Genomic DNA, 13,122 nt, shown 5'->3' on the forward strand with positions numbered 1-13,122 from the left:
TGTCAGAGCAAAAATGCATTCAGGACAGATAGCTTTATGAAGTGGCACTCAAAATGTCTCTGCAAAGAGACAAAATCTGACCAGAGATACTGACCATCTCTTTGTTCGGAGATAACTGCTGCTCAAGACTTTTTCCTAAATTTTAAGAAATGTGTCGTTCCATGAATTTGTTGTGTCCTGGTTTTAAACGATTTGTGAGTGAGAAAGAAATTGGCCGGGTGATGTTCTGATGAGAACTTTTATTGAGATTCACCTTCACAGTAAAATTTTAACACTACAGGTTTACAACATTGGCTCACTTTTATCAACTGGAGCTTGAGCTTCTACTCAAACCACATGTTCATACAAACCAAGTATTACATTTAATATTAAATATAATAATATAATATAATATTATTCTTGTGTGTGTGTGGCAGTATTATTAAGAAGGAACCACAGTTTTACACCTGACATAACATGTACAGTGAATTTTAGAGTGAGTTTGGACACAACACTGAAAGAGATTTTATCTCCCATACTAGTGTACTTAGAAAATAAGAGCAAGATTTTGGGGTAATTTCCCACTTTACATCAAGGTATATTGTGTATTATTCTCACATGTTTACTGCATATGAAATTATTACATTGCTCATGTCTTCTAGCAAAAAAAAAAAAAAAAAATCTTCCCTGAACCTTTAAAAACTCCTGTGGTCTCAGTAATGTGTCAGGGGTTTTCCTCCCAGGTTATGATTGGCTTATGACAATGTTGGAGCACCTTTTGCTGTTTGTGCATCAAGAAAAGTGCAACCACCAAAACTGCCCACAAACAACAGGAAACAAACATTCATGGATATGGTTGATGGGGTGACAGCACTAAGCTAAGACAAAATGATGTAGCAGCTGCCCATCATATAAACTTGTTATGGAAGCTCTCATCTAATGTACGTTTGGCTTATGTCACTGATACTAAATTTGGATCTGTCTATAAATTCAGGGTGAAGAAGTGTTGGGCCCTCTGAAATGTCATGCTTAGCACAATCCCTATTTGAATTGATATAGTGTGTCTCACCTTGCCCAGCAGATTCAGAATGACCCAGGTATGCTACATCATTGGTAGCCATTCATTATGTTAAAATGCCTGCATTTCCAAATGCAAAACGCTGTGTGTATTATTGCAATTTATTAGGTACACCTAGCTAGAACTGATTCAGTTGGATACAACAGTCTTGCAATAAAGCTTCATGAATATTGTAATGTTCATTTTGTGTCTTAGGGATGGACTAATTCAACTGTATGGTTATTTCCAAGGCTGTACTTTGTGGTCAGGTGTTTGCATTATTTTGTCCACCCCATTTTTATCAATAAGAAAAGGCTAAACATCAGACAACAGTACCACAAACTGCATCCTCTAAAATTACCATACGGTTCAATCAACACCTCTCTAAAGAGATTTCAATGAAATCTAAACATTATGACCTTCAGGAAGGAGGAATTCTTGCAGGGCTGTTGGATTCAACTAAATTACTTTTAGCTAGGTGTTCCTACTAAACTGCCAACTGAGTGTATGTTGTCACTTTAAAAGGGTCTGACGCTCCTGTGACCACTTTAATGTCACACCGTGAAGGCTGTCAGCTCCAGTGTCAGCGTGGTGCTGGTGGCAATTTTTATCCTATAACATTCTCATGGGAACTCAGCACCGTGGGGAAAGAGGGTGTGTGACTAATACATTTAAAACTCATAAGGCACAATTCTTACAAACATTAACATAAGTAAACTTGTGCCCTGTGACCTTGAATGGATCCGATGTGTCTGGAACTCAATATTTGACATTAATAAAACATTATACCACTTAATTTAGATTTACAGTAAATTGAGTAAACAGTCCTAGCACAGTGATGGATGTGTACAGCAACAGACTCAGACATTCTTGTCCCTGTGGTTCAGCATATGCTGTGCAAGCTTCGCACTACACTGGAAAGATTTGTCACACTCCACACAGACAAAGATCCTCCCAGCACAGGTTTGCTCCTGGTGAAGCTTCAGCGTTGCTAGGTGGCTAAAGTTCTTGCTGCAGCTTGTGCAGTTGTGGGGTTTCTCTTTATTGTGGACATACTGGTGACGAACGAGGCGGGAAGCCATGGCAAATGCCACGCCGCACTCTGTACACTTGTAGGGCCGTGCTCCGCTGTGAATGGCCTCGTGCTCGGTCAGATTGGAAGACTTTGTGAAACACTTGGAGCACACCGAGCAGACATAAGGACGCACTCCTGTGTGGATCTTCTGGTGCTCTGCCATACGACTGGGCAGAGCAAATGACTTGCCGCAGTCAGGGCAGGAATAAGGCCTTTCTCCCAGGTGCTTACGCTCGTGACGCTTAAGGGAGAGGGGTTTATTGAAGGTCTTGCCACAGTGCGTGCATGGAAAGGGCTTGTCATTGGTGTGCATGTTCCGCTCATGCTTCCGCAGGTCAGAGGAGCGAATGAAATCCTTACCACAAGTGTCACAGACGTAGGGCTTTTCACCAGTGTGTGTGCGGATATGCTTGCGGTAATCTGAGGACCAGATATAGGTCTTGACACAGAAGGGGCAATGATACGGTCTTTCACCCGTGTGTAGACGCTTGTGTTGCTGCAGCGTGCCCTGATGGGAGTAAGACTTGCCACATATATCACACACATGCGGCTTGAGGCCACTGTGCGTTTGTAAGTGACTCTGCAGATTGCACAGCTTCTTAAACGCCCAGTCGCAGTGTGTGCACTTAAAGGGACGGTGCTCTGTGTCAACTCCATTAGTGACACGCTTTTTCATTGTCACCAAAAGTCGAGGGATCTTGTCATCTTGACGCTTTTTAAGTAATTTCATAACAGGAGAACTCTTCACATTCTTCTTTTTGGTCTTATTCCCTCCACCTGGAGAATATTCCTCCCCATTTAGCTCTCTGAGCTTGGATACCCTCTGTTTGGCTGAGGCATCCCTTTTCACTTGGTGGCTTTTGAGGTACTTAGAGCAATTCTTTTGCCAAGCTTCCAAGAGCACTTCGTTAGATCCATGTATTTTATTGTTCTCTGGACATTTAGCGCATTGTGACACTGCTCGACCGCTGTGGTCTTGGTCATCACAGCCTTCCATTTCTTCTCTTGGAGAAAGCTCAGCGAACTTCTCCACGAGAGACCAGTTTGGTGTTTGAGGATTCAGATATAGGATCCCAGCATCAGTACTCTCTGAAAGGGATTCCACACAAACACCATCAAATGAAGGGTCAGTCTCCACATTATCAGTATTACTTACAAACTGTCCATCTGGGAGAGAAAGAGTGCCGCAGCGTCCTTCCCGATGCCTCCTTTTATTTCCTTTTTTATCAGCCATCCTGGTGGACATCTGCAGGGACATTTCTTCAGCCATGGTCACTTTTATAGTGGGGCATGAAATCCTCTGCATGTGTTTCGAGCTGCTCAGTGATTTCCTGACACAATTCTTCTTACAATGACTTGGAAAAATGAAACACACAAAACATCTCATTAGCATCCTCTTAAATGTATCATGAGCTTAATACCTTCCACTTCTTTCTATTATCAGGATTTGTTCAAGTAATGTAATTTAATTTACAGATAACTGATACAACACAGTCATTGCAACTACTTGTCTCATGGGAATATCCTACACATAACCTGACACCCTCCAACATGTGTTTCTCCAGAGTTCTTGCTTATCTTTCCTTAAATATCAAACCCCCTCAATCGACCTCCTCAATTTTAAATTCGAAAAAGTGTAAAAATGTATAGAGCTACTCACTTTGCGGTCTCTTTTCGAGCAGGTCGAGTCCAGGAGATGCCACAGAGACATACTAGCCCCGGCTCCAGTATAACTCTGAAGGGAGATGTCCAGTGGTGTGAACGGGCGGGGTTTGGCAGCAGCCGTCTCTGGGTCAGCATCTATCCTGCTAGTCAGCAACTGCAACGACTTCTTCACAGCCTGGCTCAGCTTACCATCCCCTGACTTCGCCTACCACCCGTTTGTATACGTCTGAAATATACACCCAGTGTCAGAGACTTAATGTTCACATTCCCGTTGAGATGTCGAGAGACATAAAGTCTAACTTTTCATCAGCTTAAAGTGAATACTACTGTGTTCAAACCTCTCTGCTAGCTTGTGACTTTCTTTTAGTTTGTTAAAGGAAATATCTTATAAAACCGATGTTTATAAAACTGACGTCTTGAATACTTGAAAAGGGAGGTCGTGTTCATGTGTTTGAGAATATGTGCACAGTTATTTCACCCTGTTGTTGTTGGCGCGCATTGATATTTTAATTAACCATTAAGTTATGAGGCCATACACGTGTTAATGGACTCAGCCAATTAAAACCAATGGGGGAACTTCCTCTCACTGAATGCAGGCGAACTACCGTACATGACTAAAGATTGCTTGAATTGTAAGTGAGATGAGACGGCCTGCTTTATATAGTTAGAATTCATCAGAATTTATTCACTAGAAATAAATTCAAATGGATGTTTCACATTACTGGCCACAGCTCCGGGAGCTTTCTTTTCCATTTTAAGTCCATGAGTATTTCTTTATTATGGCCTCAAGATGTCGCTGTGCACTAGTTAATCTTAACGACTGTGGAAAATCACCCACTCCGTTACAGAAAAAAAACTCAAAGGGACTCTTTAGAGTATATCTGATTGTGGACATATGTGTTGCTCAACACAATGTTCTCAATTTAATCTTTGAAATATAAAACAAGTGAGGAGGAAGCAGTTGTGATTTACCCTCTTTTCAGAGGAAGTCCACTGGGCCTAAAACGATCAAAATGGGGAATGTCTTTAATTTGGTGTGAGTAATTTTGAGGACACTAGGTACAGCTCTTCTTCTTCCAGGGTAAATACGTTGCAATTCATTTTTTGGTCAGTAGATGACCTGGCATCTATGACAAGACTTCTAGGCAAATATGAACATGCACATACATATATACTGACATTCATATACGTACATGCATAAACATATACATACATAGTGTCTTGCATATATATATATATATATATATATATATATATATATATTACTCTATATTATTTTATTCCTAAGAAGGAACCATGAATTTATCAGTTTTCTCAAGTTTCTTCCATCCTGAATTTCTCCTGATATGTAGGTCTCTAATTGGGCTGGCGCAGCGATCACTGGCCTACCGTCTGGTGGTAAAACAGGCCCTCTCCTCGACACTGTAGAGACAGACAGGGTTTGAGCATGTATTAAGTAATTGAATGGTTCTCGTGAGACTGATCCTGTAATTGAATGGACAGTGCTGGTCTGCACTCACTGCATTTTCCCAGGAGAGCAGACTGAAATTGGACACTCAACAAATCACCTTTTCAAAGCTGTGTTTTAAACTTAGATGTACCTTGTTCATCTACACATATCAAGTTTTGGTCTTTGTGGAGCTCCTTCTCTTTGCATCAACACCACATATATACGTATGGTAAATTTCCTCATGTAAGGTTTCATGTATATTGTTAAATAACAGATGTGATTGAAAATTGAAAATGACCTCTGGAACTTAGTAAAAAGCAAAATACTATAATTGTTGGCAAACATTATGACTGGCAACTCCATTCTTTCAGATTTTATCTGTTGTAGTTATATAACTGTATCACCATGCATATGTAGGTAATGTGTTGCACAACACAGTTTGCAAGGAGTGTCAACTCAATTTGAAGTCATGACTTAAGAAAATCAAACACTTGTTTCCACAAGGATACGTCAAGTTCCACATTTATACCTTACTCAAGCTTTGAAAAGTGAATCATTTAAAGTGAATCCTTCAAAATGATCTAAAACTAGTTCTGGTCAGTGTGAGCTGAAATGTTCATGACTCTGCGACTTTGTGTTTGTCAACTGGAAGCTGTCACAACAAAGCTGTGGTGGAAGTTACGTAAGTGGTGACGTTACAAACAAACTCGATGCTGAAGCTGTACTAACAACTAGTTTAAGGAGCATCACCCAGGAAGTTCCTGTTGGGCTTAAAAAGTCTGCGGTTTGTTAGTTTACTGGGTGTTTGTGTTTCTTCCAGACCCCCAGTCAGGAAAGTGTTTTTCCCTCATGACTGCTTCAAAGAAAGAAGACGTGCATGTCTCCTGACACTCACTTTCACTGCTTCAATCAAATGCTGTTCATTCATTTAAAATCACATATTACATAATCTTTACATTTCTATCCACCCTGACTTAACTCAGTATGAATGTGATTTAGCAGAGTGCATGCAATCTGCGAAGACCATCTATAGTGAAAAACTGATTAAAAGAAAATTTGTCAAAAATGTTTTGCTCTGAAGTTGGACATGAATTACTGTTTCATTGATTTATACGTAACCCACTGGCACACTGCACAGAAAAAGTGCTGAGTCATTCTGGGGGTGGGTCTTGAATTTCATGGCGGAGTAGATGGTCTTAATTGAGAACATACCCGATCTTGGAATTTTCCACAGAACAACATTTTCTGGCAGTGGAAATTGTTGGATTTGCTCTGCTATGCATCCAGTTGCATAAGTTTTACCCTATAGGACATCAACCCATCTTGTACCTCTTAGTGCAGACTTGATGTAGTTACACTGTGCAATATATTCCTGCTATGAGGATTCGTCTTTTCTGGCCATTGCCTCTTGAAATACTTAACAAAACAAGACTGCACATAATTTACTTTATGTATTTATATCTGTACATTATGGCCAGTGGAATTACAGTAGGTGGACAAAACAACAGAAACAACATTGTGTTAAAATGCTGACAATGATCAGATGTAATCACTGGTTATCTTAATCTACTCAGACTATAGGTCAGAGGCCTCAGGCTACTCCCTCTTTCACTTTGCCTTATCAAAAGAAGTCTAAAAAGAGAAAGTAAATACATCCTCAGGCTGGCATCTTTGATAACCTGATCACTATGTTCATATGTTGAATGATCACAAGCTTGGCACTGTCAGCTGAACCGATTACTATAATGTGCTGTTTAAATATAGTGGAGAAAAAAAAGTCCCAGTAAAGAATATTTTGTTGTACATGCACAGTACAATGACAATAAAGGTTTTCTAAGAAAAAAGTAATCAGATTCTTGATGTTGTTGTTCTGATCTGAAAAAAGTGAGGTTTTTTTTGGCCTTCACAATTAGGTGAGAGGACTGGGAGGGGACCGCTTTAAAATCACAGTGTTTACCCAAACTGGGTGTTGAACTGGGACTACAAGGTGATGTCAGTTTCCTTCTACACCTTGCTGCTCTTTCTTGTTTGCTTTCTCTGTCATAAGTTATTACAACTGTGGAAGTGAATTACAGGAATGATAGGACTCTTAACTGAAAACTGTTAATTCAATCTGCCAATGTTAATCTGCCTTCTTTGTTCAGTCTTTTAAAAAAGGTAGCTGGACTGGTTGTGTTTATAATCACACATAATCACACCTACTTTTTCATTTAAAATAGTTTTTTGCGCTTTCTTTTAATCTGGAGTCCGTTAGGGCACGACTGAGCTTGCCCAAGTCTGATTCTCCTTTGCTGATTATTCCAATTTGCCATTGGCAATTCCATTTGACAAGCACTTGATGGTGACAGGGCTTGAAAAGCATCAGACTTAGTGTCATTAAAGGCTTACAGTAAAATGCAAGAGCACTTATAACTAATCCACTTTCTGGGACAATCTCCATATTTTTTTAAATTTTTTTTTTACCATATTAATTAAAGGCGTGTTTACATTTATATCAGAGTTTGATTGTATAGTGTTAGTCCATATAGATTAAAAACAGGGTAGCCATTTGGTTTACATCACAATCTGTACCCTTCCAGTCCCTCATATAGGGCCTAATGGGTAGCTTCCTCGCCATGCTTCAACTTCAGCTCTATGCTAAGATAAGCGAACTGTCCCCTCGTATTCATAGGTATTGTTGTGAAATTTTTGGGAAATATGCTTATTCATTTTCTTGCTGAGAGATAAGGATATTCATGTCTGTCCATTAAATGTTAAGCTTCAGTAAGGAGATGGTTAGCTTAGCTTAGCAGGGAGAAACATCTAGCGTGGCCCTATCTCAAGGTAAAAAAAACCAAAATCCACTTATCAGCACCTGTTGTGCTCACTACTCAACATGTATCTCTTTTGCCTAACCTGTAAAAAAGCTGAACTCTATTATGAGCAGCTATTACAGCGACTTTGTGTTCATTAGTGAGCTTTGGAGGTGCTGGTAGGTGGACTGTTTAACAGTGAGACAGAGCTGTTTCCCCCAGCTTCCATTCTTTAAGCTAAGGTAAGGTAATGCTGCCCTGGCTGTAGACTCATATTTGCAGAAAAATAGTGCTATATAATCTTCTCAAAAGAGCATATTTTCCATAATGATAACTTACCTTTTATTTTTATATGAAGGTGGACATTTGCGACTCAACAATTTTCTATTTCTGAATGACTGAATCTGAATCTTTGACTAGGTACGTTTTAGTGCAATACCACATCAAAACTCGCAAAAGTTTGCAGAGCTAAAGGAAGTGTTAAATCATCCTGTCTTCAGCTGACCTCATGCTTTGAGGCAAACAGGAACATCCTACATTTGTTCAGGCTGGTTTTCTTTTAGGAAAGGATCACATGTGGTTCGTTGACGGTTAGCATGTAGAGCATGACATGATTATTAACATGGTTTTGCCACTGTGGAACTGAATGCTTAAAACTCATCATGGCATTTTCGATTTATAAAATCCATTAAATACCATAAAAATTCCTATGAAGAAACTCTAAAGGTGGGGCTGTGATTGTACCTTTTCCCAGAATTGCTGATTGAATAGTTTTTTTTGTTATTCTAGTTGCATCAGGCCCACAGGCATGTCTCCGTCTGGTTTTTGCTCACCCTGTGCTTACTTGTGTGACCTTTGTAAAATTCCATTATCTTAGTTGCTGGAGGATGGGGGTGGTGTTGCCTTCACAGCTCCTGAAGGTCTTGGAGTGGGGGATTGTAAACTGCAGGACGGGGTTTGACAATGGGGTGGAGAAAACACAATAAGAGGACCAGTGAAAGAAACTGTCCTAAAAGAAAGTCCAAGTAAACAAATCAATTATGAAAACAACTGGCTGTGGGTTAGTTTAACTTAAGTCTTATAAGTCCTGTGTGTAACAACAGTGATAATTGATGTTTAATTATCTCCAGATTAGAGATCATTTAAGGGCCGTTCACTGCTCATGAATTTGCTTTGCAGGTTAGACTCTTGTTTGTTGTATGAAAAAATGCAAAGTAACATTCTTCAAGACTATATTGCACTTTTTTTTTTTTACATTTTTCAAAGAAAAGGCATGTAGTAGGCCCACAGACACACACACACACACACACACACACACACACACACACACACAAAGAGAACTTTTTGTCCCGGCTGTGTATAGGCAACTTGATTCCAGGGAGTTCAGCTAAACAGGATTGGAGGAGAAAAAAAAGTTGTCTAGCCTGGTCTTGTCAGCCAAACGCTGAGGAGGAAAACAGGTGAAGCTTTGACCCATGTTTACAACTTCTCATGTTTACGTGACTTTTAGTGTAGGTCAGCTTACTTTACATACATGCTATTCAAGCACGAGGCAAACACATATGATCACTTTGATATGGATACAATACAAACCTCCATGGCACGTGGATGACAAATCTGAAATTCACGTTTGGGTTTCTGTTTGTATGTATCAGCAATATGGTGTGAAAACCCGATTCCAATGAGAAGCGCTTGGCCTTTTCTTGTTAACTTCAAACAACATCCTGTTCACCCACAACCCATCTGGTGAGCAGCTCTTCTGTGGGAATAAACATGAATGTTAACATAGAAAACAAGGAAAATAACATCATTGTCCATTGTCATACACTATGCACCACAGAGAGGAGCTGTAAAGCTGAATCAGAACAGTGTAGTGATTGTAATAACTGTGTGGGAACTTATTAAATAGAAATCCACTTGATAGTGACTTTTTGGGTTACCCACAGCAGTTAAACTCTGAATCTTAAACAACTAATAAATTACATTCAAAGTGTATTAAAGTAATACTTTCGCATTTTGGGAAACACGTTAATTTACTCTTTTTGCAATGATTTAGATTTCGGTCTGCAAAAGACTGCTGACAGACATTTAGCTTAAAGACTGGTGCATTATGCTGAACTATTTGTTAGCTGACTTAAATCCCCTAAACGACATTTCTTTTAGATTGAGGCTATGTCGACTCTACTGCACTTTCATTTTGAACCAGCAACCTGAAAACGCATATCACACAGCTGTTCATGCACAGGACATGCATGAACTGATGTAAACAGGAAATAGACTGTCTACTCTGCAGTTGGTTAGTTGCAGAAAGTACCACAAACAAGTAACAGCAAAGATAGTTGTCGCACGAAGATGCAGAATTTAACTCCACAACAGCAGTGTGGTCAGTGTGTTTACTACAGTATATTGCTTTCACCATTGGTAGTTGAAGCTGATAAGACCCAATCAGAAAGCAAGTGTGGATGTCTATGTCATCGTTTCCAAAGGCCTCCAATTAGCTTATCCAGACTACAATGCAACCCCAGAGTTTTCAAACTAACCGTGGATAACCACATGTGGTCCCAAGTGGTTATCTTAGCATATAGACAGGAAGCAGGGGGAAACAGGTACATTGGCTCTGTCCGAAGGAAAAACACCCACCTACTAGCACATCCAAAGCTCATTAAGGAATGTCAGCAGAATGGTAAAAACAAGAAAACCTTGTGTTGTTCAGATGTGGGAGCGTTATTGCATTATTCCAAGATGGTTACTCCCACTGCTAATCTTGTAGCAGCGATTAGCTTTTTGTCATCTTAGATATTTGTAGCAGTTCATTAACAAGGGAGACATACAAACAAACAGTGTGTAAGGCCCTTTAAATTAACTGATGAAAGTGCTGATGGTGGCTGTGCAGCCAGCTTTTCCATGAAGTGGGAGACACTGGCAGACGTCTCTGTTTTCTACAACTTGAAATTACAACTCAGAGGCTGACATGAACACTTTACCACCTGCTCTAATTACGGTCTGAACAATATGAAGAGAATTATTGAATTGAATTGAATTGAACTGAATTGAACTGAATTGAATGCCTTTATTTGTCATTGCACAGCTATGCAACAAAATTGAGTACATCTCAGTAGTGGCACAAAGATTCAAGGTAAAAATATATAAAAGAAGACAAAACAAACACACAATAAAGAAATTAAATTGCATACACAACATACATTACATATTAATACACATTATGCTTATATCTGGTGTGTTAAATTCAAAAAAACAAGTTGTGTTTTTACGGAGGTTTATGTGTTTTTGGCCTAGTGCAGGAACCTGTCTTGTCACTGTGAAGCTGACAGACAACCAGGCTGGCTCTTCGCCCTCTTTTAAGTCCTCCCACGAAACTATGCTAACCACCTCCAGGCTATGGCTTCTTCACATTTACCATACAGGCAGTAGTTTCAAACAAAACAGACAATAGATTAAAGTGTTATCAACCTGTAGCATCTATCTCTAAGCGAGAAGGCAAATTAGCTTGTTGCCTGACTATTCATTTAAGACTCCCTTGGTCTCAAGCATGATAGATTATATTGTGACACTTTAAATGTAAAACAATACAAATCATTTGTTTGTCCAATAATGCATCCTATGAATTGAGAATGTGTCCCTGTTCACATTATGTTTTGTATGTTAAAATGCATTGAGCTTATACTTAGGCTGTCGTTTCTTCTCCTGCTCTCTCATGTTTCTTATCACCAGGTCAGCTGTGGTGCACGTGCAGCAGGGCAGCCAAACCTAATAGGACACACACACTCACACACACAAGAGTTTTTTTGTGCTCAATTTGGATGTACCCTGGCTTGAACCTTGTTGCATCCCATTATCCAGCCGGGCAAAGTCTTCTACAAACTGTGTCTATTAGTCAAAAATAAGATAAGAAGCTTTAAGGTCGGATTTTAACATGACAGTTTGTACAGTTCTCATCATGAAACTGCTGTGTGTTTGTTTGAAATGCTGATGACATTTGTCACAATTGGTGGTGGTCTGATCTGTGTCCACGCTCCTCTGTCCAGTGTTCTCTAACCTCTCTGTCTAACTGTGCGGCTCTGCTTTCACAGCTGCTCAAGTTTCCGACCATTAGGACAGCCACACTGGGACAGTTTACAATACATGTCCCCAAACCCACCGATGGGAGGGTGGGTGGTGGGGCAGAAGCGTAGCCAGTCTGTTGATAGCAGTGATAGCTGGGGTTAAAGGGCCTGAAAGGCAGACGAAACTGTATTCATGTGATGAGATTAGACCTAAGGCAGCCAAGGATGGTGCTTCATTTGCTGTTTGGACTCAAGATATCTGATTAGGTTTAGAGCCTGTGATTGAATTGCAGTTCAGATACCATTTTATTTTCAATGAACAATGTGTTGTATGATGAAAAGGGCAAAGTGAGATTATGTAGCATGCCTTGATATGTAATACTACACTGGCTTTTCTGAACATTGTTTAAAAAAAGAACCACAGTCGTGGTTTTTTAAACTATGTTCTTTGTTCGGTGCACAATACATACTCTTGACCTGCCTGTTATGTAATAGGCTCATATGGAGCACCACCCCCGTCTCTCTACCACACACCAGATTGCCTGGTCTTAGACTCCAGCTGCCATGGAAACGGGGCTCAAGGCGTTATGTTTTTCTTCATGAGCCCTTGTCTTTGTCCAGTTTATCTGCCCAGGTTATCTTCTCTGAAATATCAGCGTTTATCCTAGTATTGTTGCTTGTTGTAGTGATGCATTCACTCACTTTCACACCACTGTGTATAGACGGCACAATGGGCTCAAATAACATAGGATGAAACTGAAGGGGGGAGTGGGAGGACACTGAAATGCAGAGGGAACATTTGAATAGGTTGTGCAATAGTAAAATGTGCAGTACAATATCTGCACATGTAAGCAAGGCATTTCAATTGGATGTCCACCTCCTCCAGCATTACTGCAATATGTGCTGATAGTCTCAACCAGAAGTTTGACGGGATTCTTCTCATGTCTTCTTATTTTGTCTCTCCATTGTACTAAAAAATGGCTCAATATGCTACCAGCTGTATAACCGGGATTTTGTCCCATATGTCTCTGTGGTAGTTA

At 39.9% G+C, this 13,122-nt stretch overlaps 1 protein-coding gene across 1 annotated transcript; it reads right to left on the bottom strand.

Annotated features, from left to right (window-relative positions):
- Positions 1–219: 219 nt before the first annotated feature.
- znf648 (zinc finger protein 648) lies at positions 220–4,884 on the bottom strand. Its single transcript, XM_071487266.1, has 2 exons — positions 3,772–4,884; positions 220–3,466 (listed from the first exon to the last, which is right to left on the bottom strand). The coding sequence occupies exons 1-2, from the start codon at positions 3,909–3,911 to the stop codon at positions 1,897–1,899; spliced, it is 1,710 nt and encodes a 569-aa protein (XP_071343367.1). The 5' UTR covers positions 3,912–4,884; the 3' UTR covers positions 220–1,896.
- Positions 4,885–13,122: the final 8,238 nt, after the last annotated feature.

This window comes from Trachinotus anak, unplaced genomic scaffold, assembly GCF_046630095.1.
Source record: "Trachinotus anak isolate AG129_WGS33_773 ecotype Australia unplaced genomic scaffold, CSIRO_AGI_Tana_v1 ptg000010l, whole genome shotgun sequence".
NCBI lineage: Eukaryota > Metazoa > Chordata > Actinopteri > Carangiformes > Carangidae > Trachinotus > Trachinotus anak.